The sequence below is a fragment of the Heliangelus exortis genome, chromosome 19 (genome assembly GCF_036169615.1).
Source record: "Heliangelus exortis chromosome 19, bHelExo1.hap1, whole genome shotgun sequence".
NCBI lineage: Eukaryota > Metazoa > Chordata > Aves > Apodiformes > Trochilidae > Heliangelus > Heliangelus exortis.
Window position 1 is genome coordinate 11,187,068 of NC_092440.1, and position 26,624 is coordinate 11,213,691.

General features: G+C 41.1%; 1 protein-coding gene and 2 long non-coding RNA genes across 4 annotated transcripts in view; 2 read left to right on the forward strand and 1 right to left on the reverse strand.

Annotated features, from left to right (window-relative positions):
• Positions 1 to 4,001, reverse strand: part of ATP2A2 (ATPase sarcoplasmic/endoplasmic reticulum Ca2+ transporting 2) — a 43,285-nt gene extending 39,284 nt beyond the window's left edge. The window contains exons 1-4 of one of the 2 annotated variants that reach the window (XR_011729761.1): positions 3,873 to 4,001; positions 2,948 to 3,263; positions 1,839 to 1,856; positions 1,649 to 1,731 (exon numbers count right to left, since the gene is read on the reverse strand). Coding sequence is in view for 1 of the 2 variants with exons in the window: in XM_071763572.1 (XP_071619673.1) it covers positions 1,649 to 1,731; positions 1,839 to 1,856; positions 2,948 to 3,065 (219 nt within the window). In the remaining variant the exon portion in view is untranslated. The remainder of the gene's footprint in view (positions 1 to 1,648; positions 1,732 to 1,838; positions 1,857 to 2,947; positions 3,264 to 3,872) is intronic. The other variant, XM_071763572.1, reaches the window with a different exon arrangement.
• Positions 4,002 to 4,059: 58 nt separating this feature from the next.
• LOC139805296 (uncharacterized) lies at positions 4,060 to 15,160 on the forward strand. The gene is made up of 4 exons (XR_011729764.1): positions 4,060 to 4,465; positions 9,903 to 10,045; positions 13,806 to 13,971; positions 15,111 to 15,160. It is a non-coding gene; the product is annotated as an uncharacterized lncRNA (long non-coding RNA).
• Positions 15,161 to 16,956: 1,796 nt separating this feature from the next.
• The window catches only part of LOC139805297 (uncharacterized), a 51,779-nt gene continuing 42,111 nt past the window's right edge, over positions 16,957 to 26,624 (forward strand). The window contains exon 1 of the long non-coding RNA XR_011729765.1: positions 16,957 to 17,063. This is a non-coding gene — a long non-coding RNA (uncharacterized lncRNA). The remainder of the gene's footprint in view (positions 17,064 to 26,624) is intronic.

The window sequence follows — 26,624 nt, forward strand, 5'->3', positions numbered from 1 at the left end:
GAGTCCCACTTTTTCAGGAATACTAGAATTTAGGTGAAGTTGATTAGATCCAATTTTGAAGCAGTGCAGTCTATATATTTACGTATTTAGCAGTTTTTTTCTGATACTACTAAGGTCTCTAATATGCCTCCATCAAGAAAGTGTTGAAAACCAAGAAAAACAGACAAGAGATGATCACCTTCTCAGTAGGGATAAAGCCAGAAACAAAGGGGAAGTGCTTTTAAAGTAACAAAATTACAATATAGCTGGGTTTTTTTCTTTTACATTTCACCTAAAAGAAAATCTTCATAAAGATAAATGTAGAGGGAGTAACACTAAGAGACAGAAAAGACAGAGCAGCAGCCCAAGGTCACACAGCATGCCAGTTGCACAGCAGCAGAGAACCCAGATCTGTCCCTCACTCCATTAAAAAATAGTCTCCTCTTAACCAGGTGAGAAAATTAAGCATACTGAGAAAAGAAAATTCAGTTACTAACCAAGTTTTCACAGTGTATGTAATGGGACCTCTGTCACCATGGCTAAGACTAATGCCACCAATCATTGCTCAGCTGGTAATGGTATATGCATACCAAAACCCAGAGCACTTTGAGAGGTGTCAGTGTGGGGACAGCTGAAGGCTCTCTTGGTGGAGGATCAGCAACACAATATGTACTGTAGCAAACAAAACCCTTCCCCCATCAACCAGAAAAGCTTCAAAGTACATTCTCCTCTGCCCATCCTAATTAGCTTGCCCTTAGCTAAAGAGTCACCACAATTTCCACTCCCCCAAGAGTGGCAGCATTTTTTTTTTTTTTTAAAGAGTTAATTGCAACTCCAGGGCAAAGTTTACTATAAACTTCTACTCCTACCTAAACAATTTAATATTCTGCCCACTTTTGCTTCTCTTGTCCACCTCCCCAAGACATCATCCTGGGGATCATTATCTTCCTTCTACCCTCAGACTCGCTCAAGTTTTCCAGTTTTTCATCATGCCCATTCCCTCTAGATGTTAAAAAACTGCCTAAATATGCTTAAAAGAAGAAATAAGGTTCAAAGTGGTCTTGTTCTTTTAATCCTGTGTGCAAAGCAAGATGTCCATTTAATGACTAGACTATCCAAAGGTCAGTAACCAAATTTGGTCAACAACGGTGCCATCACAGCCGTCATCGTTCTTGTCACTGTCAAAAGCAACAACTGTCACCTTGCTATTATCAGGAAGGGAAAGCAACTGGAATATTCACCATGTAAATTCTATTTCCAGTCTGCATTGCATCCAAAAATGTCTTCCAGTGATCATACATCAAGCTCGATAACGATTAACTCAAAGACAAGAAGAATGTCCAGTTAAACACTTACTCAAGGTTAGTTTTCAAAGCCAACAAAAGCATTGGGAAATCCCTCCTCAAATATTCAACCTGGGCTGAATGAGAAGCACTTTTTAAATACCTGTGTAGTGTAGTTATGTACTTATGACTCATGCAATGAAAGTTTACCTGAAAATTTGTTTTCTAGCATACAGAAGCCTCGCCACATGGCGACCAACTTAGGACACAGCAATTTACTTTGCATCTTATAATTCCACTTTTTGAGAAAGAGAACATCTTACACACTGGAACATCTGTCATTCTGCATTACAGAAGCCTATGAAATAAAAAAACTTCATACTTACAAAAGATATGCAAGCTGCAAGCAACAAAATTCTAACTAGCAAGTCTTCAAACTGTTCAATCACAAGCTCGAGTAAGGTTTTTCCTGCAATGTAACAAAGTAATTTAGTAACATATTAAAAAGAAAAAAAAAATAAAGAAAAAGATTAATTATCAACAGGAATTATCAGAAGACTTCATGAACATGCTTACCTTCCTCAGCTGGTAACTCTGTCCGTGGAAGATTTTTCCAGGAAGCATGTCAAAGAAAAGAAATGGTTGAAGAAACACATTAGAGCATTTTAAGGCATCCATCAGATATTGCTCCTGAACTGAACACTCAACTGGGTTGGATATGACTGACAGACCTACCAAAAGCCCCACTAAGGGGGCTCTTTTCACCCGAGGATCTGAATAGGCCCGATAGTTTTGCATTTTAAGAGACACAGCTGGAATGTGCTAAGGGTTATAATTCAGCCAAGTCATCACTCCAGCCAGCTGTGGGACTTTTGCTGTTGCTGCACACAAAGGGTCAAAGGCTCAAAATGCTTTTCAAACGCTGTCTGACAAAGGTTTTCCTCCACATTAACTTTAAAAAAAAACAAAAAAAATCTCAAACCACGGAACCTGGTTCAAAATATTTAAAATTCTTTCCTCCATTTTAAGGATGTTTTTATATTTCTGCATTCCCTTTTACTTCCTTGCAAACGGATTCAGTAATTCAAGCGACACAAAAGCAGTGCTAAAGCTAAAAAAATCTCCACCGTATAATCTTCTCATAGCTTTTCATTTTTACACAACAGCATAGGAGCTCAAAAGGGACTAGGAAGACCAAGCAATAAGGCTTAAAAAAAGAAACACCTCATCTGTGCTCCGACTCGAGGGAAGAACGTAAAATCAGGGACAGAAAGGCACTGAAAAGCAGGGAAAAATGAAGGTCAAGCGGGACAAAAAAACCCCAACCAAAACCTCAGAGCGCTTCATTACAGATTGGAATAAGATCTCCCACCACTAAGGTGAAAGAAACGGAGGTGACATCCTCCTTCCCAAAGCAGCCTTGTGAGCTTGGGGTATGAAAGAAACCCACGAGGTGGAGTTCAAGTCAGCCATCTTCTCTCCCTCGCTCCTATTCCGGGTCCTGTAAGAGATGCCGGCTTTGCAAATACACACACGTTAGGCCTTGCAACAAGGCCCGGAAAAGGATGAGCGAAAAAGAGAAAAAAAGGGTGGAAAAGGAGCAGAGAGGGGGAAGACGACGAGGGCCAAGCAGCAGCATCCCCGCGGCGGAGGGGAGGCGGGCGGGGAGAGGCCGGGTCACCTACCGTTGGAGCCCCATTTCTCCTTCAGCTTCTTGACTTGCTCCAGGCTGAGCCCGGTGCTTTCGTTGACGCCGAAATAAGCCAAAACTTCCTCCACAGTCTTTGTGTGCGCGTTCTCCATGGCTGGGGCAGGGAGCAGCAAATGGTGCCTCGCCTCTTCTTCTTCTTCCTTCTTCTCCTCCTTCTCCTCAGTGGCGGCGGGCGCGGCGCCGAGACCCCTCCTCAACCCCTCGCTCTCTCCCCCACCGCCCCCGTCCTATCAACCATAGACCCCTCCCGCAACACAGAGGAGCCCTCGCGCCCACCTCAGCGCCTCACTCTGCCCGAAGGAGGCGGGAGGGGGAGAAAAAAAAAAAACAATTAAAAATTAAAAAAAAAAAAAGGAAAATCGCCGAAAAATAACAATAATAATTAAAAAAAAAAATAACCCCCGCCCCCCTCCCACCCCACAAAGCCTCTGAGGGAGCTGAGCTGCCGCTCTGGAGGGATATGCGGGGCTTCAGGAGTTCCCCGGCCCCGGGCGGGTGCTGAGGGGAGAGGCGCGCGCACCCAGAGCCTCTGTCGCCTCAGGGGCGCGGGAGGGAGTGCGGGGCGCTCGGCGGTGCCTGCGCGGGGATGGGCCGCGTCCAGGTGGCTGAGCGGCCTCTCAGCAGGATCCGAGCCGCCTCCGCGGAGGGCGATGACGGCACGGAACGACACGGCTCACCCCGCTGGCCTACCAGAGGTGGGAGGAAGGGGAAGAAAAAGGCGCCGTTGCCCCGCTCGCCTCAGCCGGGAAGGGTCGAAATCGCCCCCCTCCCCTCTTAGCAGCCTGATCCTCCCCCTCGCCGGCCCAGGCCGCTGTCGCCGTCACGGCTTGGGCTCCCTCTCTCGCTCCCCGCACCCGGCCTCGCCGCTCTATCTATCCCCGCTCCCTCCGGTCGCTCACCGGCGGCAGCTGCTCTAATGTAACTTAGGGGAGCTGGGCCGCCCGGGCCCCTCTCGCCGCCGCGGCATGTGGACGCCGCTCATTGGCGGGGCAGGCGGTGCGGGGCGGGGGGACAGCACGGCCCCGCCCGCGGCGCTGAGGCGGCGGCGCCTGGCGCGGCCCTGGTGAGCTGCGCGGTCGCCTGCCCGTCCTCGGCGGGGAGGAGGCGGAGGAGGAGGAGGGTGATGCAGGCCTCATGCGGCGGCGGCAGCGCTTCCGTTCTGCCGTAGAAGAGGCCCGCAGGTGGGGGGGGCCGCTTTCCCGCCCCCCTCCCCTGCCCCCGCGTGAACCTCTGCAGCCGCCCTCTGTCCCTGCCTCAACCCGCGCCTGATTGCGGGGGGGAGCTGCCCGCGTCCTGAGGTGCGCGCTGTCGCGATAGGCACCTCAGCGCGAGGGGTTGGCGCGGAGCTGCCCCGGTGCGTGGCGTGAAAAGAGTGGGGGGGGTCGAGGGGGGCTGCCCCCCACCTCTGTCGTGACAGGAGCTTCATCCAGCCAAAGGGCGTGTGTGGGTCTTCCTCAGCCTCTGTCCTGATAGGAGCCTCATCCGACCATAGGTAAGAGGGGTGAGGGCTCTGCCCCTCCACGCTGAGGGGCTGAGGCGCTGAGGAGGTTCGTTCGTTCCCCAGCGGTGCTGCCCCGGTTCTGCCGAGGCCTGAGCTGGCACTCAGCGGTGTCTTTTGCTCCACTTCCCCTCGCAGCCATCGCTCGCTGCCCCGCCAGCATAACAGTGACACGCACACTCAGCCCTGGATTGCACAGAGATAACGTGAAGAGGTATGAACTGCACCGTGTCATTTCAGCAGCGTGCGTGGTGTGAGATACCAGCTTTCCTCAGCACGGTATCTCTGTAACTGACACAGACTCACATACCAATATAGATCACTGAAAACTGACTGATTTAGCCATCCCACCCAATAATTCACAGAAACCTCAGCGAATGCCATACAGAGACCTGCACCTGTGACACCTGCAATACGTGCACAATGTATAGCCAGCAATACATGTATAAATACCTTCCCTTAAAAGCTGTTGGTACTAAGATGTTCTTGCATATGAATGTTCAAATATAAAAGCTGATCTCTACATGTGTGCTGGTTTTGATAAATGCAGATCCTACATACAAGCTGCATATCCATCACTGTTCAAAACCACCCACAGTACCACGCTATGAGAAACTGTATGTCTGATCTGGAAGGAAAAGATCTTGGTCTTACCTCTGTATTAGCTAAAGGAGCAAGGAGAGGGGACAGCCAATGTAAAGTTACAGTGTTCTAGGGTGTGTGTGGCCTTGTATCCTTTCTAGCAAAAGGATAACTAAAAGAAACTCCTCTAACTAGCCAATGTTCAGGTAAAGATAACTTGACAGCATGTCTACACTTGGCAGCACAGTTCTGAATAAAAATTCATGAGTTAGAGCTGATGATCTGGTTCAGGTGTGACAATTACTTGGCATGCCTTGCCTGTATGAATTTTATCTCACTTATCAGTAGGATTAATCAGCATGGCCAAATGTTGCTTGAGTACAGTTACCTGGCTTCTCATCCCGCTACCTCACACTGCAGGTACACAGATGTACCCTGTTACAGAGGTCAACAGCACAGCTTTACCTGTTCTGTGTTTACTTTAAATTTCCTACCCAGTTTTAATACTTGACACTGTTTGAACGCATGAACCCATCATTCCCAAAACATAACTGTTGTCACAAGGTGACATTAAGACTCTTAGAGAACAAAATGTGTTTGAAAATACACACTCAGTGCCAACAAAACCACCCTCTAACACACAAGTATGTGTGTATGCATTTCTGGTTTCAAACACCTCTGTATGATGGACTCAGTGTCCATATTATGTGCATATCCAACATGAAAAAATTAACAATGTCCACAATCACTACCTATAGAATAACCCCAGCTACTTAACATAGTTCACTAACAGCACAGTACATCTGTATGAGTAGTTTCTCCCTTCTGCCATGTTAACACAGCTTGCATTGTATGTAAGCTTTTTGTAAAAATACCACAGTCATGTTTTTACACAGAAGCATATTTTCCTAGCCTCCATACACAAAAAAAACCATCTGCAAAGGATTTGAAGGTCCTGCATTTAATTTCTTACTATTTTTAAGTATGATGTTGAAATGTCATAAAAGAACAATACAATTAAGCATCAGTAGCAATTTTTGAAACAAACCCATTAGAAAGAAGCCTGGTTCATATTTATATTATTTCTCTGTGATGTACTTTCTATGTCATTGCTGGTTGCCTTCTTGTTCCTGCTTCCAAAAAGGCCTGTGGAAAATTATTTGAAGCATACCAGAACTATGGCATGTGCTATCAGAGCTTGGCAGAGTGTATAATAAAGTAGATAGGGTGTCCTTTCAGTCAGACTTGTTAACAGGAGGAAATGCTGCTAGGAAATGCTGGGATTCACTAGTGTAGCTGTGGTTTAAAAACTCCACTTCCATTCTTCCATCTCTCATCCACCATGAACTGAGGACTTGGTTCTTCCCCCTTTTTCTCATCTTCTGAACATAGATCATACCTAAAATCTGGAAAGACCCTGAAACCATAGTCCTCTGCCTGTGCATATTTCTCTCCTGTGTTCTGTTATAGCTCAGTAAATTCTGAGAGAAGAATGACTGAATTAAAGACTGCCTTACAGGTCTTTCTCTTCCAGAGCAGAATAAACTCTGCATTTCTTTCACAATAGCTACTCTGTCTTTCCATGGATGCACAAGACTGATGCTGACCAGTGAGGATTTATTGGCAGTTAATACCTTCCAAGTCAGTAAAGATGTTCTGACAGCTACACAGTTGAAAAACATTTGCAGATACAATGCTTGGTCTAGACAGCAGAAAGCAGAATGAACTACAGATACCCATGTAGATACTGCAGCAGGAGCAGTGCCTGCTGATTTCAACATCACTAAATTTCATACAGATTTAGAACTGTGAATCACAATCACTGTTATTTCTTATCACTTTGCAAGGATTCATAGAGTTCCCTCTGAATTTTGTCTTGTCTCTTAAAGGAGATGGTTAACTTGACCCAAATCAGGATGACAGCACCTCAGCTCTGCCTTAAGCAGTGTGAGCCCATGAAAGCTTCCAGGCACTTAACACTTCCCACAGGTACAGATAGCTTTGCATTCTCCATCTTCAAGGAAGTAGGAAACCAATTTCTGTTCCTGCTGCAAATTGTGGTTTGTTTTTAGAGCAGAACCCCTTCGAGGGGGACTTAGGAAAGAAACCCAAGGCCCAAGCTTTGGCCTTGGTGAAATCCCATTCACATAATGGAAGGATAGCACCATTCATACATTTGGCCTGCTGTCTTTTTTCACTGTAATATATTAGAAGCAGCAGCCAACACGTCAGGCAGCAGCATTAAAATGGCTCCTGTAATGCTTACTAATTGAAGTAAATGGGAATTTGGCCTGAGACAGGACTGCAGGATGCTTTCCTTCAAATTGCAGTAACATTAAGTCACCCCTATTGCTGCAAAGCAGACTCACAGCAGTTACTGCTCATAACGTGAATTCTGTCTCGGGGTACACAAAAACCTGTGTTTTGTAGCTCAGTTTTCAAAGAAGATTAATAGTTTTTATTGGAGCTAAACACAGAACAGAAGAGCACTACACTAAATGCCAGGTTCTTGAGCCACTACACCTGAACTCTGAGCTGCAAGATCCTTCCTGCTTCAGGCCTGGATCTCTTTCAGTGGACATAGACAAAATTATGCTATTCTGCTTAACTGTGCCAAATTATGTCATGGTTTTTGCAGACTGGCTAATTGCCTAATGGGGCTTAGGTTGAGACCACCAAACTCATTGCTCCTAATACCCCAGCTGATTCCAAATACAGTCTTCCAGAGTGACAAATAGTGGCATTGTTTCTTACTCCTACAGCAGTATTTTTTTCCCTCTTAAATTGCAGTTATTAAAATGTTTCAGATGCTTCAAATCTACTAAGACACATTCAAATACTGCAAAAGTGCTGTATAAAAGTGGAAAGGTTTTAAAACTGAGATTCTGTCACAGGCTAATGCAGTTTAAATATAGTAACTGTTTTTTCCAGTCAGCTTGCTCTTTGATTTCATGGTATTATGTCAAGGGTTTTTTTCCCCTCTTCCCCGTTAAGAAGCTTATAGATTAAACAGCAAAATGCAAAAAATACTGAGAAGAAACAGTTATGCAAACTGAGCAGAAAAAATCAGTGATAAAATACAAGTTTGAAGGTATGTTGACTATATATATAAATAATTTTTTTTCCTGGGCATTGTGTGTTCCTGTATCAGGAGCAGGTAGGATTTGACTTCCACCGAGACTGAGAGACTGGGAATACAAAGGATAGAGTTGCTGCTGGGAGATTTCTAGAACTGAATTCTTGTTCTTGCACAAAGCAGCTGCTTGCTGCCTTGGCAGTGTGAAAGAGACAGCCAGACAGATTCTGATTGGGGTGTCAGTAACTGTAAGAGATCACAATTTGGCCTTGTAGGTTTCTTCTTTTATTTCTGTATCCTTGATAATCACTTGGTTTTTTCACAGAAGACTCCACTGGAGTATTTGCCACAATAATCTCCATTTCCCTGTTTGGAAAAATCTGTCTGTCTGTCCTGATGCTGACGTCAGTAGAAGTATGGGAGAGAGCAACATTATGTCAGAACCAAGAGCCATCGTGCATATCTAAAAAAATAATTTATCCTTATTTGATGGCCAAGTCATTCCTCTTAAAGGAAAATCAGCTTGACTGCTATCTTAAAAATGCACAACTTTAAAAATAAAGCACTGGCTGGTGCCCACGAGATTTGAATTCTTATCTCATCCTGACCTGAATTTTCCATCTAATTAAGGTCTAATTCTGATTAATTTGGCAGCTAGCTGCCATTTTTTCCTGTGTAAATATCCCTTGTGTGCTTCTGGATCTCAATTTTGCTCTCTGTAGAAGGGGCTAGGGGTAGTACCAAGCTTGCAGGGGGCTGTGTGGCCAAGCACAGTATTTATACAATGTCACCATTGTTTGTAGGGTTTTATGGAATTGCCCTACATTTTATCTCTGCCACAAGCTGATGGCTGATGGGGATGTCATAGCTGTCATCATACTATATAGTGCTTACCTGTAGGACTTAACAGTGCAATGACAGCTGAAATCCTTTGCTATAGCAGTGGTGGTGGTGGTGCTGGGTCACCACTTCCTCAGCAAAGAAGTTATTTCAGTTTTGAAGCTCTCAGTCAGGAGAACACTACCAAGTAGGACACAGAGACACACAGCACAGCCTCGTTTCCTGCAGTGTTAAAACATCAGTTAAGGAATTTGCATGGGGTTTTTTTTGTGGTTCTTGAGTAGGTTAGAAACACTAATGTGGCATTTAAAGCTTCCCTTGCACTCTCTTCAACATGTAGTGCAGAGTGGTTTGTATCAGACAGGTTCAGGTGAGCAAGCCTGGTACTTTGCAGGCTAATGACAAGTCCTACAATCTACCAGCTACAAGGTAGGGCAATAATTACTGTAGATTAACAGTACCATTGTATCCCTTTCTAGAGGCACCATAAATTCAAATTTCGTTCCTGCTTCATAGATATTTATGGGGACAGAATCAAAATCCTGTACACTGAGAGTAAAACAGTGAATTATACTCATCCGGAGTACTTTGCATCATCCTATCTGTGATAGGATGGATGAAGGAAAAGCTGTTAAAGAAAAGTACACAAACAGTTGCACTTTTCATATGTTTGTATTGGTGTTTAGATTCAAATTGATGTTTAGATTCATCAGACCACAGCAATGACAGCCAGAATGTAGCTCAGTGATGCCAGTTTTGCATCTTGTCACCTTCTATGAACTCAGGCTTTGTACAGTAAGACTCTTTGGTTACAGTGAACCATCTGAGTTACTTGTTTAATAATTTTTTTTTCTTTTTTCATCTCTTGACCCTATCAGAATCTGTAATCAAGGTGGTGTAAACAATCAGTATTTCCTTTTTTTTTTTTTCCAGTATTACAGGACTGTGCCATGGATAGTTCCACTATGCAGCTGATAGTTCCATCAGTTCATCTATTTACTGAATCACAATGAAAAGTGATGCTCCCTCTGGCTTCTCAAGAATGAAAGGAAGTCATCCAGATGCACTCCATATAGGTGAGGAACAATAATGTAAGCTTGAAAAGCTCTTCTTAGTCATGGAGATTACTTCATTTTCAGCCATTGTTTGGGACTAAGAGCACATGACTGCTACTTTTATTAAACTTGTGACATTTTGTGATGTGACACAAGCTGAAGTTACTTTCTGTGTTTCTTGTGGAGGATTTTCTCCAAACTCATAGACAGTAACATGGAGAAGCAACACGCTTCAGTTTTCAGATGTTGATGAAATTATTCTATACCATCAAACAAGCTCTTTTATGTGGTATGTAACATTCTTTTATGTTGATTTTTTTTCCTCTCTCATGAAATAAGATAAAAGGAAGGATTGAAACAAAATGCTTTGTTTGGCTTAACATTTAAATTCTTCCAGTCTAAACCATCAGAAATATGTATAACCCACAATCCACATGGGTTTTGTTTTTTAAAAGGTAATATTTCTGTGGTAAGATAAATGGGTGCAATTACACTCTGTGTGTCACCTTCCTTTACCTTTCTTAAGTTCTTTGCTTCCTAACATGGGCTGTTCAGGATGAAAAGAGAAACTGCTGCCCTGCCTTCAGTCTCTATTAATGTGACTCTAATCAAATCTGACCACATTTTTCTTTAGTGGAATAAATGCCATATTGATCTTCCATGTTTCCCTTCCTTATCTCATTTATATTATTCAATACAATCTATACAGGTATTTCACAAAAATGGGGCTTCAATCTCCCTAATTACCCATGACAGTTTTTAGTCAAAACAACAAAAATTCTTAAAATAAATCTGTCAGAGCTCAAGAATTCCAGCATAAGAGATCTGGTTTTCTCTGTTGTTTATACAACGATTTCTTATATGTCAATATGTTACATGTGAACTGGAATTATCCTGACCTACAATACTTGTTCTATTTCAAGGTTCTGGGTTTCTAAAATATTGTTGAATTCCTGGGTGGGTTTTTTTGCTTTTTTTCTTTTTCTTCAATTCTGTTAGAAAAAGAAAACCTCTCCTGAGTCATATTTTAAAAATACCACTGAGCTCTTAAAGCTGCTTCTGCCTCTGTGTCACAAAGCATTATTGAAAAGATACTAATTTTTACCACCTACAATTGCTCAGGTGGAGAACTTAATTCTTTTCCACTCCCAGGTTGAAACTGTGCTGGCAGCCTTCTTGTTCCTAGAAGTGAGCTGCAATGATCTTCCTGGGTTTTTATGAGAACAATCCTGTCAAGCTCATCATTTAATATTAATAACATAACAAATAATGCTGATACTATGATTCCTTTTACCTGATTAATAATCTGTGTTTCTAAGCAAAGATCTCAAGCATTTTATAAACCTTAAGGAAAATTATATTATACAATGTCCCTGAGAGAACAGGCAGTATTATCATCCCCATTTCACAAAAATGGGAGCTGAGGTTCAAAGTCACAGTCACACAGTCTTATGGCAGCACTAGAAATAGAAATGGTCTCCTGGCTCCCAGTCCTGTTTCTTCTCCAGTCACCCTAAATAGTTTCTAGTGTAGTTTTGTAAGACATTTCTCACATGATTTTCAAAAAACTTGTCCTCTTTGTTAAGGAAAACTAAAAAACCAAAGAAATAAAAACATTAAAAAGTGATAAAAAAGGGGCACTACCCGATTTTTGAATGAGGCTGCTGAAATGATTCTTGGTGTTTCATGGGCAATGCCACCCAAGTTTCATGAGTTAATACTGACCCTAAGTACAACTAAAATAGATATCTTTGCCTCCAGCTGATCAACAGGCTTACTAAGATTGCCTAAATAATTTATGTATAACCAACCAGTGGAAACTAGATCTTCTGTGATTTCCCTAGATACATATTCTGCATGTATCATGTATACCCCTGCCTATTTCTGATATTCATTTGAAATTCAGTTGGGACATTTCAGAACACTTTTGTACTCCAGCTGTATAGTGCTAAAAAAAAGCCAGCTGGAGATATAATACAGTATCTTTGAGCTGGTTGGAATAATGTTTTAAATCCATGTGCATAGTAGATAAGATTCTAAGTTTTCTGTTAATGAACAGTGGTTTAGAATGAAAAAAACCCCCATGGTTCCAACTCTGAGACTGGCCCATGTGGGTAAGCATCTTGTCTCCCTGTGCCCTATTTGTACAACAAAATAATGGCATTTAGCAACAGCATTCAAAGACAATGTAGTTATATGCAGAAAAAAAGAGAGAAACATAATGTATGAGAGGATGATTAAATAAAATGGAAAACCAAATAGTCTGGTTTTCTTGTTGATAGCACAGAAAATGGGAAAAATACACATTACCAGAGTGTGCTTTTTGGACAAGTTTATCTAATGTTGCCTTCAATGGGGCAGTGAAATGAAGCTTGGACTAAAACCCATTCTGCTGTGGAGAAAACATTATCTTTTCTAGTGTCTGCAAACAGAAAGCAAAAGCTTTAGCAGATATTGTCCTACCTTGTGCTGACTGCAAATTTAAGAACCTGTTTCACATCTATGGCTGCAGTGGAAGGTAGAGTACAAACTGCCTATCTGAACTTAATAATTTTTATCCACAATCCATAACTGCAAAAATACATTTTGTCTCTTTGGGGTAGCAACTGCTAAAAGAAAGTTGTTGCTCACGTCTGATCCACTGTGGCCAAGAATTCTTTGGCCTGTTTACTGTACTTGTTGAAACTAGCTGCAAACTCAGGGCCAGGTTGTAGCATCCATCAGCCATGCAGAAGATAGAGGTGAAGCACCAGGTACTTCAGGAATAATTTAGGTGTTGCAGCCAGAAGTTTTGCACCAGTCACTGAAAGAAAAGTTTTGTTGCTGCCTCACATTGGCTCAGCTGGACTGGTTGGTGCTGCCTTCATCTGGGGAGTTTATGGAGCACCAAAGCAGAACAATGCTTGTGTAGCTCTTTAGACCTCTGCAAAAGGAGCATGAAGCACTGGTGCTCCAAATCACATCTTTTTACATGCACCTCTGCCTCCCCATGCTATTTTTATCAATCCAACAGTGCCTGTCTGTTCTCACAGTGAGCAACGTCACTGGGTTCCTTGGATTTCTGTCCTCACATATTCCATCTCTGCACAGTTGGAATTCCTTCAGGCCTGAGCCTCAGGGCAATATGTTGAGTTCATGTACAACTCCTAAATGTGAATTTGATCAGCTTGCACATACAAGAGTTTTCCCATTTCAAATGTCACAGAAAAGACCAAGAAAAAAGACAAGTTAAAATCTCATGCAGACTGGCAGAGACTTGAATTATCTGGTCTGGATTGATGTAGCATCTGTTTATGGCAACTGCAGGAAGGGATAAGCAGATCTGCTAATTCATATTTGCTGTGGAGAACTCCATGCTGCTCTGCAAAGCTGGAAGATCTCCACTTTTGACTCAAAGAAGACTTCATTCAATTTTTCTGATTAGGAAGGAGGCTCAGTTAAATTCATTCTCACTTCAGTTTGGTGAGAAGACATTCTTCCTTTCCTGGGTATGAAATAAAATTATGAAATAAAAAGCAAACACTGAAGACTTTGGTTTTTTTTTTATTTTTTTTTAAATGAAGGGAATATAAAAACATCAGGCTATAAATTCACCGTGCCAGTAAAAATAAGTATCAGATTTTTTTGATGGCTTGGCTTTGTGCCAGTCAGCACTCTTTATGCTAGGTTGTGTGTTGTCTACATGAACCTTTTTTTACTTTATGCTTCTCTATCTTTATATGTCTGTCTTCTCCTCAGCTGAATAAATAACATATTGTATGTTCTGTCCCATTTGTCCCAGGTGCTCTTCTGTGTCTATCCTGGATCCATATGAGGTTAGGATTGATGAGAGATCCCTGGTACTTTCAAGGAGGATACATAGAAAATACAGACAGGAAAACAAAGCTCAAGCTCTCACTTTTGGAAGGAGCTGCTTTAAAACAGTCTGCTGAAAGATCTTTTGGAAGGTCAGTCTCTTAGTTCAGAGATGTTTGGGAGAGGTTTGACATTTTTATGGGTAATTGTTTATTCTCTGAGGTGTAAACCAGATATTGGGGCTCTCACATGATTCACTATGTGAGTATCAGAGATAACTTATAATACACTTCCCAAAACCTATAGTAAAAGCTGTGCTATACATAGAAATTTCACAATCTCAGATCCTCCCAGACCCAAAAGCAAATGATACCTAACTGACAAGATAGGAATTTCTTTTTTCTGAAGGCATAAAGTTTCCACTTATAGCTCTGGAGTTCCATGGCCTTCCACCTGCCACTGGGCCAGAAGGATGACCATTTGTTGGCTTGCAGGGCAGTGTCATTTCAAAAAGAAATTCCACTTGAAATGGAGAAAGTGAAGATTTTTGTGAGGTATATATTCAGTTACTTACATGACAGCTGCTTGAAGAAAGAAGCCAAGCTCTTACAAGGGTGATTTTAAATAGGCAGAAATTCTCAACAAACCATTCAGCTTTCTTTTCACTGGAGTCATATGAAACAGCAAATAATTAATTGAGGCTAAAATACATGTCATACTGAGTCTGCATTAGCTGCAAGGTTTGGAAATAATTAAGAGCAAAACTGCTAATACTCCATTTAATAGCTGCTGCCTATCTGTCCAGTATGAAAGCCCAATCTGTTGTATTCAATCAGCTTTCAGCTGCTACTTGCCAGCAGCCTAATTCCCCACTCTTGTCTCTCTGCTGTGCTTGTGCATTCCACTACCTGCTAAGTTAAACCCTGCTGTCCTGGCTCTGCAGGGAGATTTCTGGTGCTATTCAAACTATCTGCACTGGGTCAGAACACAGCCCTCAAACCTGCAGGCTGTGTTGAGGATCCATACAAACATGCCTGGTTTCAGTGGAGGAGCACAGGGGTGAAAAGAGGAGTCAGCAGCTGTGTGGTTTAGCTCCCAGGATTAGGGCTGTGTTCACTCATCCCATTCTCTCTGCATTTATGCACTTTTGGAAAGCTGTTGACCTGCAATATTTCCACCTTATGTCCTCTTTTTTTTTAAGTGATGCTGAGTAACTTGCTCATCCAAAGTGACACACTTCATTGGGCAGTGGACCTGAGTTTTCCTAAACCTCTTTGCATTTGTGTTTCAGGTTCAATGCATTGGCAATGATTTATATTGCAAGAGCATCCAAAGAAATTGTTAAGAGAACTTCTCATGTGCTTAGCTTGTGCTACGTTCTGTGCAAACTGTGAATTATGGTGTTAAAACCCATGGCCATGAAAGGTGTGCTCAGGTGGAGAAGCATTCTAAGCCTCAAACCTGTATCACCTGTTTTTTTGCAGAGAAATCAGTATTAAAAATAGCAAAGTTCATTGCACAGGTATTTGGAAGGAACTAAAGAATAATTCATTGACCTTTGGAGATTAAGTAATGCAAATTGTCTTAAGGGAGTGATATTTGAGTAACAAACAGCAAAGGTACACAGTTATCTCCCATTAACCTCTCCATGGAGGCCATCTGGTTTCCCTGATCTTTACATGCTTAGTGCTCTTGGCATCTTGAATATATGTTTCTGTGGACACATGAGTTCCCCAAGCATGTCAGAGGAGGATTCATTGCTGCCTTTTTTGTAACCTGGAAGTGTACAGAGACAGGAAAGAAGGAAAAGGCTTAGGAATGGGTGTGCAGGCAGAATACTGAAGGCTCTGTGCTCTGCTCTCAGATTTAACAGAAACCTTGGTGCTGACTCTGGGTGCCTCAGTTTTCAGTGAACTTGATGGGACTGAAATGTTTGGAGAAACTTCCACTTAGAGGGCTTTGAGATAATGAACAGCAGCAGAGGAACAAAGAGCAGTTTCCATGCTCTTGCAGAATGTTTCTATTAAAGAAAGAGGACATGAATGAAAATGAAATGTGTACCATTAAAAACGTGCATATATATTAAAAGTTAAATATGTTCTTTTTTCTTTTATAATCTATTAACTCAAAGGACTTATCAAAAATTTATGGGAAAAAATTTGTAGGAAACTTTTTTTTGCTTTCCTCTCGAGATTGAAATAATCTGTACAAGTGCAAATGAATATGTCACATGCTTGTATGATTTGCAAGAAGATGAATTAGAGTGTCTCCTTCTCCAATCTTTCTTCCACTTTCCTAATTCTACATGGAGATTATTTTCAGATTCACTGGTGTTTTGTTCATCTGGCTTGTTGCACACTGAAATTGGCCACACTCTTGCTAAAGCAGTGTTTCTAAAGCTTTTTGTTTAATTAGATATTGTAGGTACAGCATTAATCATTTTAAAACAATTAACTAGGTGAAATTGAGAATAAATTTCTGTTCATCACTCGCAACACTTGAGATTATAATTGTGTGGCAGATGAAGCAAAAAAAAAAAACAAAAAAACAAACCAGCAATCCAGAGCCCCTGGACAAGAGAATCACTTTACCTCAGGACATTGAGATAATTTATCTGGGTGGCTTAGAAAAAATTCTAGATAAGATTGAAATTTGGAGAGGCTGAGCATGTCCAGGCTCAGCCTCTGAATTATCAAGTGAATAAACCCAGCAACTGGCATCTGAATAAGTTAATACTGTAGATTCTAGCATGGAAACAGGAAACTGTATTTATGAAGCAAAAATATATCAGAGATTAATTCAGTTCTATATATAATATATACATTTTACATATGCAAAATCTTTGCCAAAATATGAATAATTTGCAAGCACACTGAAGTTAGAAAATGCCAGAATAAAGGTTGCCTTTCCATGTATATGCCCTAAAGTTATCTTTAATTACATGATTCTTGGCTTCTCTTTCTGATTTCAGTGTGTGCTGGAATTTGCAGTCTTAATACTTTCTCTTTTAAATAAAGACTTTTGGGATGTACTTCCCCAGTTTTTCAAAACAAGAACCAACATTGGTAAATGGATACATTCCATCCAACTAACCAGATGGGTCATCATCAGATTTTTGGCCTTTGTCCATCATCCCAGGAGACTCCTGAGCTGCTGGATCTGATGCTGGAGTCTGAGCTGTGATGCCTTGAGTCTTCCATCATGTGACATAAAGCTCTGAGGTGTGAGAGAAGAGGACTGTAAGGTAAGGGAGCACCTGAACAGAGCTTTAAATAAGTTAATTATTATTGTCCTCATCTTCTTCTTGTCATTAATGCTCCATATTCTGCAACCATTAACAACCTTGCTGAGACAGCAGTCACATAAACTGAGGTGACCTTATTCTGTGCTGCCTTGTACCATATGCATGGTCATTTCTACTCATGCCAAATGGATGTAGAGTGTTGATTCCTGATTTGCTAACATTTTAAAACAACTTTGCACTTAGTTTATGCAGCTGTGAATGGCAGCACATTCTGCTACAGCATGCAAATCCAGGGGCCCATATGCTGAGGAGGGTTCCACTTGAAGCTGATTTTTTCACCAGGATTGTAAGCCAGAGCAGACAGAGAAGTTGGATCCAGTGTGATAAATCATTGTTCTTTGCCTGTGCCTTTCTATTGTGGTTTGAAGAGTTTTGACCAATAGTGGCAGCATGCAAAGCCTCATAAAAAAATGTTCATTTCCTAAAGTCTCTTTCCATGCTTGGGCATTTAGTCTTTTCTGTTGATAAGTGAGAGGATAATATTTCAACTATCTCTCTGTGCACAACAGAAATGCTCCAAAGCTTCTATTCACATCTGCTGCTCTGAAAAGGCTGTGCAGTCCCAAATTTTAAATTGGCACAGAAGAGGAACTTTCAGAATCAGGATCCTAGGGCTAAAGAGATCCTAGGGCACAGAGGTAGAAAAAAGTCCTACCTCTGAAGATTCAGTGTCTGGGAGGGTTGAGTACTTACTGTATGTTACCTTTTAGTTGGTTAAGCCAGGACTATGCATCTGGTATGAAACTGGAAACTGAAAGTTCTCTGTAAGGTCTGGAAACAGCAACAGGCTGGCTTCCATAAATAATACTGGAAGTTAAACAGTGATTTCACAAGATCCAGGACATAGTATAAATAAGAAAGCAAAAAAAAAAAAAAAAAAAAAGCAAAAAAAAAAGCCAGGAAATCCTTAGTTAACAAATGTTTTGTTTTAAACATTATATGCTTTTCTTGATCTCTGAGAATCATCTTCACAGCAGACAGGAAAATGAGGGAAGTAAAAAGAAATTTTTTCTCAGACTTGAGCAAGATATTTTGACATACTGAAAGCATGGGTTGTATGCAGGGCTTTCAGAGTAAATCCAAAAGCTCATAGACCTGGTGAAAGATATGGAGCCAGTGAAATGCTCAGTTAAGAAGAGACCAAAAAATCTAAAATGCTGCATGCTGACACCAAACATCACAGCATTTGGCAGCTGTGGGAGATTGGATTGGAGCAATATTTTCAACTGAACAATCCCAAAGGATATTCTAGGCATGCTGGACAAAATTCAGTCAGGAGGCAACTATTGATTTTAGTGGATTTATACACAGAGGTATTTGGGTCTTTTTTGCTTTTGCCAAAATGCAATGCTCAGGTTTAAATTGAGCAGCTGTATACAAGTTGTGGCTTCTTTTTTTAAAAAAAAATGATTTAACAAGTCATCCAGTGCACAGGTGCTGCTCCAGATAACAGATTCTGCTGTTTTTAGCTTTGGCTTCTTGAACAGACTGAGTTGCTGAAAAGTTGAAGAGAACTGGGAGCAATTTTATGAAAGCTTTTCTACTTATGGTGCACACTGATATTTGCTATTTCTATGCCCTGCTTATCCTCAGCCTACCCCATTCTTGATCCAGGACCTGTGTAAGTCACAAGTGTTCCTGTTCTGTCTAAAGCATCATCTCTGTCTGGTATTTATTACAAACTCCAGTGGACTGAACGACCTGTGAGCAGGCCAAATGCCAGAGGAAAACATGCACAGGCTGGAGGCAGCCAAAAAATTCTACTGGGCAATCTTTGAGAAGCTATGAGGGGTTTTGTCTTGTTTTGCTTTGTTTATATTTTTTTTGTATCTATGTGGGGTTTGAAAACCACGAACTCTTGTCTGGAAAATAAATATTTTGGCTCTGTACAGGTTTCTATATTCTGTTCAGCCCACTCAGTAGGATATTAAATTTTGTTACGTGATTTGTTTTTTCTCTTACCTTCTCCCTTGGAAAAAGAACTGCTGGAACTGTAATTCTGGTGTGATGTTTAGGTTTATTATTTCTATGTTTGCATTACATGCAAGTGAGGAACTCCATCTTGCTCTGGGGGGACAGGTAGCCATCTGCTCCTAAAAAAGTTCAGGAAACCTGGTGCTTGTATAGAGCTGATGTAAAAATCCTGGCAGTGGGTAGCTGCTCTGTATCAAAGGGAAGGATTTTCCTTATCCTGTCTCAGAGCAGTAGGGAGGCATTTCAGCAACCATTACAATAATTCCTGTATCTCAGGAGGCTCAGGGTTGCTGTAGCAACCTTTTGCTAGATAGGAGTTTGGCTGCTGAAGGCCCCCAGGAATCTGCTCCCCCTCTCTAACCTCTCACATCACCAGTCTCAGCTGCCAGCGAGAAACCCCAGCTGCCAATCAGGCAGGGAGAGGGATCTCTTCCCACAGGTTCCTCACAAAACCTTTCCCTAATCCCTGGGATCTGATGCATTTTGGTGGTTTTCCTTGGAGACAGAGCTTTACTCAAGTTGTAAAAATGGTTGTAGTAAATTTTGTGCATCCAACCAAACCCTCGTCCATGTGTTTGCAGGTGCAGAAACTCAACAGGCAGAAGCAGGGAGTGGAGACCAAGTGTGGGAAGTTTGACTGGGAGGCAGCAGTAGTTCTGGTGGCACAAAAGAAGTATTATAAAGTCATTGAGGGGATCAGGCAGATGGGAACAGACTTGAGTAGGAAGGGAACACAGACAAGGTCCCCAAAGCCTGTTAGATAGATAAGTTAGATAAAAAGAAGCTAGATAAAAAAAGGAAGTGTGAAGTTGGTCAGAGCATGAGGGGATTCATCACTGCTAAACCAGTTCCTTCAAAAGTGGGAAGTAGTTTGTAGAGGAATGAAAGACAGGTTTTTGGCCTTCCAAGCTGCAGTATGGTTGAGAATAATATTTGGAGGATTTTATTTCTAGATAATATTGCCTGATGGCTACAGAGAAAAGGCAGTTAGTTAGGACTCTTGCCTTCTCTTTCTAATCCTACAGGTGATGGGCATTGCCAAACCACAAGGCCCTGCATGCAAGGCCTAGAAAACAGTAAGTACTATGATAATTAAACCAAGACTCTAACATAATATATAGTTCAATAAACAACTTAAGCTGCCCCAAACCTGGCACTTCTGATAAAAGACAAAGTCGTGCCCCAGCCTCACACCTTGCTGCTGGTTTCCATCCCTGTATTCTCCCTCATTTTATGGGTAAGTCAGCTCAGTGTGTCACTGAGTGCAAGGTGGGCTTTGGGAAACTGACTGATGTCTGTGCCCTACAAAGTAATAAAACCTGAATGTGGGCTGTGCCCTACTTAGGGTTATTCTGCCTATTCAAAGCTGTGTTTCATTTCATGCAGCTTGGGATGCAGCCTGGGCTCTGTTTCAGGGGTGTGTGCCTATGGTTTTTACTGTATATTTTTAAAAAGAGCACCTAGTTCTGAGGAATCTATTCACAGCTTAAGCACACAAGCTCTGGAAAGGTCAGAAAGAGGCATCTCTAGCTTTGGTAAATAAACAAATCTCTTCTGTGTGGCTGGGCTGTTGTATTAATAGCAGTAGATTTGGTTTCGCATTGTGGTGCTCCTCCTGTTTCATTGCTATTGAAGATAAGAGAACACAAAATGTTCTGTCACCCTCCCTATGGGAAAACAAGCCAGCAGGCAGAGGCTATTATATTTAAAGATATTACTGTGGCAAAGACTTGGGGAATGCAAACACTCAGGGTTATATTCAGTAACCACTGGATACCAAAGCTGGTACACCAGTAACTCAGTGTTATTTGGTGTCTTCCATGAAAGAGTCTGCAAGACAAAATCACTGCAGTAGAAATAACCTAAAAATGTGGGTTGAGACTTAAGCAGATGGAAGTTCATTTCCTCCCTTTTTTTGTTTTCCTTAGTGATTCACTTGCAGCAAAAAGTAACAGTCTTTTGGGCTTCTTAACCTATCCAGCAGTCTGCTACAATCTGGTTTACTTCAGTTTGCAGCCTGGAGTTATTCAGACCTTCCTTACAGGATACTAGAGTTGGATAAGTTTCTCCAAACAGTTCCTGAAAGGAAAAGACTTCTTGTGAAATCATAAAGCTTTCTAACTTGGCAGTAAGGATGTGTAAAATAAATTAACTGAGCTGTAGCCTGGAGCTTCTCTACACAAGTTACTTGGGAATAATTAATTCTAAAATTCCACATGTGGAATATCTTAGTTTGTAATACATACTCCTGAGAGTTACAGTAACCTGTGTTAGTTAGTGGGTAAAAAGCATGAGGGGAAGAAATGAAGAATTTAACCCCAACTAGTTAGAATACTTAATTCATTAATACTTTATCCATTACCTAATACCTGCTTAATTCATACCTCCTGTCCTTAGTGGCACCTTTGCTTCAGCTTGGGCATCAGTCCAAAAAGGAGACAGTCTTCCCTTCTGTAAATAAGCATCTTCTGTTGGAGAGCAGATTGCTTGGTATAAGTAAAAATAAACATGAACCAAATCAGATAATTCTCCTCTCAACAGTTGTTCCCTTGCCCTTGAGATATCATCAGCTAAAGATTTATTTCTTCCCTGGATGCTCAGGTAGAGAATCTGTTCAGAGGGGAGTTCTTCCTGCATGCAGAAGGCATTTTGTGAAGATACCTCTACATAGGGCACACAAACAAATGACTTAACAGAAAGAAAGGGTTACATGCAGTGAGATCTTCCCCTTAAGGGATATTTTTACCTCAAAAAATAAAAACATTGGCAGAAGACAAAGACATTGAAATCACCTCCAAGTCTGACCAGTCTGGAATTTATTTTTCGGATGTGGTCCCTGGTCTGGCCCTAAGGTAGCAGCAATCCATCCTCCTGTCTGTCCTGGGGAAAAGAGTCTCAGCTGAGGTTAAGATGCTGATTACATTTAAGTGTTTGTAGGTGAATCTCACTTTCCATGTGCTAGACTCATTGCATTTTGCAAAAAAAGATTAAATATTTCTTCTAGATCAGTACATATGCAAATTCCTCTTAAAAATTCATAGGAAATTCTGGGCAGAGACAATGGACTTTTTTGGCAGCTACCAATTACTCTTTAAGATGATGAAACTGTTCAGAGAAAGTCTTTGTAGTCAGGAGTAAGAAAAAAACAGTAATTTTTCCATATTGTAGCTTCCCTACCATTTGAGAACAAACCCAAATTTAATTCTCCCATGTCAAGAATTTTGGCTGAGTTAAATGTGAGAAAGGATTTCAATTCTGAGCATGAAATTTCTTTTAACTGTGATTTCTGATACAGCATATGCCATAGAAATGAGGAAGAAAACCCTGCAGTTTGTCTGAGGGCCTTCTGATCTTTCCAAGGGGCTCCATGTGCCTCAGTGTGTTGGTGTTTGAAAGGATTTCATGGAGGTGATTTTGGAAAGCTGTGTGGTTTATTTGTACCTGATAACAATAAGGTTTTCTTTTTTGAACAGACTGAACAGTCGTCAGAGTTGTGCTGTGAATAAGAGATTCTAAATAGAAGTAGATTTTTTTTCACCTAAAATTTTAAATTCAATTACATCATAAGCTTCTAAAATGGCAATATTTATTTTTACTTTAAGAGTTACCACTGTGAAATCTCAAAGCCATATGTAACACACTACATTTATGTAATGACCACTGCAAAAGTAGTGCTAGAAACAGGGTGTACCAATTTAATTTATTCCAAGAATATCATGTTTTTAAAGGCAGTAGAGACTAAATACCCAATAGATGAGAATATGGAAATTAATTCCTTGATAACTTCAGTATCGATCCAGGTTTTTTTGCTTTCTAAAAATGGATTTGTGTAAAGAATGTCTTTGCAGCTGAACTTTTGTGCAGTGATTTTGGCAGATGGAACCTGGTATTAAGAACTTAAATCTTATTTGAACAGCACCTGCATTTTTCAGCAAGATATAATAAAAGCCAGCAAGCAGACCCCCAATTATATATGCAATAATATAACTGCTGTTCTGCTTGACAAGGCCACCATCTGATTTCTGATTCTATGTTATCATCAATGAATGGAGGTACTTCCAAGAAGCTGGATATCTAACATCATTATTTTAGTATCCTGTGTGTCTTTTTAAATTTTCTCTTTTCTTTCAAGAATGAAACCTGTTCTCTGACTTGCAGCTGAAGAACAAGGGCAGCTCAGGCCACCCCAAATCTCAGGAGATCAATAGTGTTAGCAGCTGATGAGCTAATTATGGATTATTTGGGTCAGACTCTTTTCTCCTGGCTAGGTGTGACTTGATTGACTCAAAAGAGGTTAATTCATTCAGCTCACAGGGGTTATGGCATGAGTGAATCATTCCTCTAATAACTGCCATGCTATTAATCATAAGGACAGTCTAACATTTCCTAAAAGCAGACATTTTGATCTTATAAGACATTTTTCTGCATACCTAAATGCTGTTGCCTGAATTGCTGGCAGTTATCTAGGCTATTCTTACACTGGGATTAGTTGTGTATATTTTTAATAAAGCTGAGGATGAAAGCATTTGCTAAGAAAAAAAATCCTGTTACAAATGTTTCCTTTGCAAGGTATCTCTCTTAATTTTGCAAAGGCAAATCCACAACAAGCTGTCCTAGTGTAATCAGTCATGCACTCACACCTTAAACTGACCATAAACAAGACACACAAGGATGTAGGTTTTAGTACATATTTTCAATTTTCATTGCTTAGGAGACTGAAAAATATTATCTACTTGAATTACATAGTAACCTACAACTGGATTCCAGTTTTCCACAGTTTCCTGCAGGGGTATTTTTATAGTCTCCCTATTGTTGTGCTTTACCCCATATTAACTCTGAGCCTTACAGAACATGTACAGGGTGTCTGGGCATGACTGGAGCACTCCATAAAAGTGATGAGGCCCTTACAGCCATCAAGGCTCAATGTAGCTGATGGGGTACACTAATTAGGGCAGTCAATTTTCTCTTTGATTGTTCCAAAATCTTCTGCAGGAAATGGGAAGGGATCTGTCCAAGCCATTACATCAGGAAGGAGACTTAGAATGATTTATATCATCGTGTAGGCAGACAGATTTCCAGAACTTTATGTTCTTGTCTAACAGATGCACACATTCTGTGAGGAAAGGACAATGAGTTTATGGAAGAAAAAGCATTCCCTTGGAAAAATCAAAAGCCCAGGTGATCAATCTGCATCTTGGTATTTCATTTTTTGAGAATCACACAAAGGAGAGGAGCACGACACCTCTGACAAAGCTCATCAGAAGTTATGAGTATTAATTTCCTGCCTTCCAACACTGATGGCCTGGTAAGCATCTCTTAAATGATAAAATCTTTCTGTCTTGTGTTTTGTTATTTAACTCTGTGGTCACTCAACATCCTGTTTGGGGAGCAGGTTTTGATGAAGGGGAGATTTCACCTTTGCTTATGAGCTTTTTAATAGAACAGTTGTTAGTTTTCTTATTTGCCTTCAGACTGACTTCAGCTGATCACTGAAGCACATGGAAAACCACAGGAATTGCAGACAGAGGTGCAGCTCTGCAGAACAATTTCTTTGACAGTTCAGGAAGCTCCAGCCCCTTGTTCTTTGTGTCCCTGCCCTCCTTGCTGGCTGCTCTCTACCCTTTCAGTTGTGTTTTACTATTACTTCTGGCTATAAACTGAGTACCTGAGTTAAAAATCATCTTTCACCAAGAGACTGTGTGTGACACATGAAGCCTTGTGCCAGCACAACTGAAAAAACATTTTCACCAAAATTGCCAGCAGGATCCAACTGTGGTACTGCACAGCAGGGCTCTCACCTCTTCTCTCAGGCTACCACTTGTATTTTCCTAAGTGACCACTACAGTATCTCACTGACTGCTGATGTAACCCATGACTGAGTGTACTGGTGAAGAATTTTATAAGTCATCAAGGACAGGATTCTTTTGAGTGCAAAGCTGAAGGCTTTCACAGCACTCCAGGCACTCTGGGTTTTCTTTACATCTGTGTCCAGAGGAGTGAGTGTGCTCTGCCCATGAGAGCTTTTATATTCTCTAACCAGCTTACTCATCTTCATGCAGACCCTTCTAGCTTGTTGACAGCACTTAATTTTTTTTTAATTATGCAAACAGCTTGATCCCCCGTGCATCCACAATGCATGGTTTGAACAAGGGGTTTCAGATGGGTCAGTTCTCCAAAGCACAGTCAGACATGGGAGCACTTAGCTGATGGAACACACAGAGTTTACACCTGGAAGAACACGGGTCTGGGGGCTGATTTTTTACCATTAGATCTGTGATGGCAACAAAACAGCAGTCCTGTGGGACAAGAAAATCTTTTCTGTAAACCCTTTTCCAGTGGCTCTGCCACTGGTTGGCTGAGATCACTGCTGGCTGGGGGTTGTTGGTGGGAATGGTGGAGTGGAGGTAGGGGGATTCTCTTTTGAGAGTTTTGTGACTTTACTGTCTGTGCCTTGTAAAGATGAACTGTACAGACTGTGTTGGTATGTACCAAGTCATGTCTTCAGGTACAAGTGGGGTTCTTGCTACTATTTTACTGGAGATATTTTGGTTTTGAAGAAGCTTTGGGTCAAGTTCCACAGCATCTATGCAACACACTGCAAGCTAAGAATCTCTGTCTAATTTTTTGGCCTTCTTTTAAGATTCCAGGTGCAAATTATTGATGGATTTAATCTCCTGGAAACCTGCATCCTCCTTGTATTCTGGAAGCAACCATAGTACGTGCAGTAAGAGGGCAGGCTTAATCCATGCTTACTTATTGTGTGCTTTATCTCTGGCCAGTAATCACCCCCACCTTAATTAGCTAATGTTGGGTTTAGGCATTCAATATTTTTGCCTCAGTGAAGCAATAACATTACAAACCACACCATTTGTTGAATGCCCTTTTATAAAACCTGGATGTACCCATGTAAATTATTTCAAACAAAAGATGATTTGCACCAGCACTGTGTCTGTGCAGGTAAAATTGGCTCTGAAGCAGCTGCTCTATCAAAGAAGAATTCCCTTTTTATGAAACTCCAGTATCTGTGGCTTTCCATGGAGAAGAGAATTCTGTGAGCATTGCTGTGAGCCTGCTGGGAACAGTTCATCTGGTTCTAGCAGAACTACACAGAAAGAGGCTGAACATCTTTTCAGTAAGGAGAAGGTTTCCACTGAGGTTATTTGAGTTGGTTTTATCCTTTTGTATTGAGTAAGGAACCTTTATTTATGTTATTTTTTTTCAAAAGGTGTAAATTTTCTTTTGCAAATTTTTACTTTGCATTAAAAAGTGGGTTTTTTCAAACATGATTTTTCAGGGTTATTTTTCAAGAAATAACATAAATATTTAATTTTTTTGTTCTGTTGAGACTGAAGTTATTAATAAGGAAAATGTTTTTACTCCCCTGTGGTTTCAACAGAAGTTCAGTTCTTGTTTAAGGCCAAAAATTTATCAGACCAACTGCTGACTGGGTTATTCATTAACTGAGGTTACCCTGCATCTATGCTCACATATAAAAGCAAAATTTAGTGCTTGAGTGATAAATCTGCT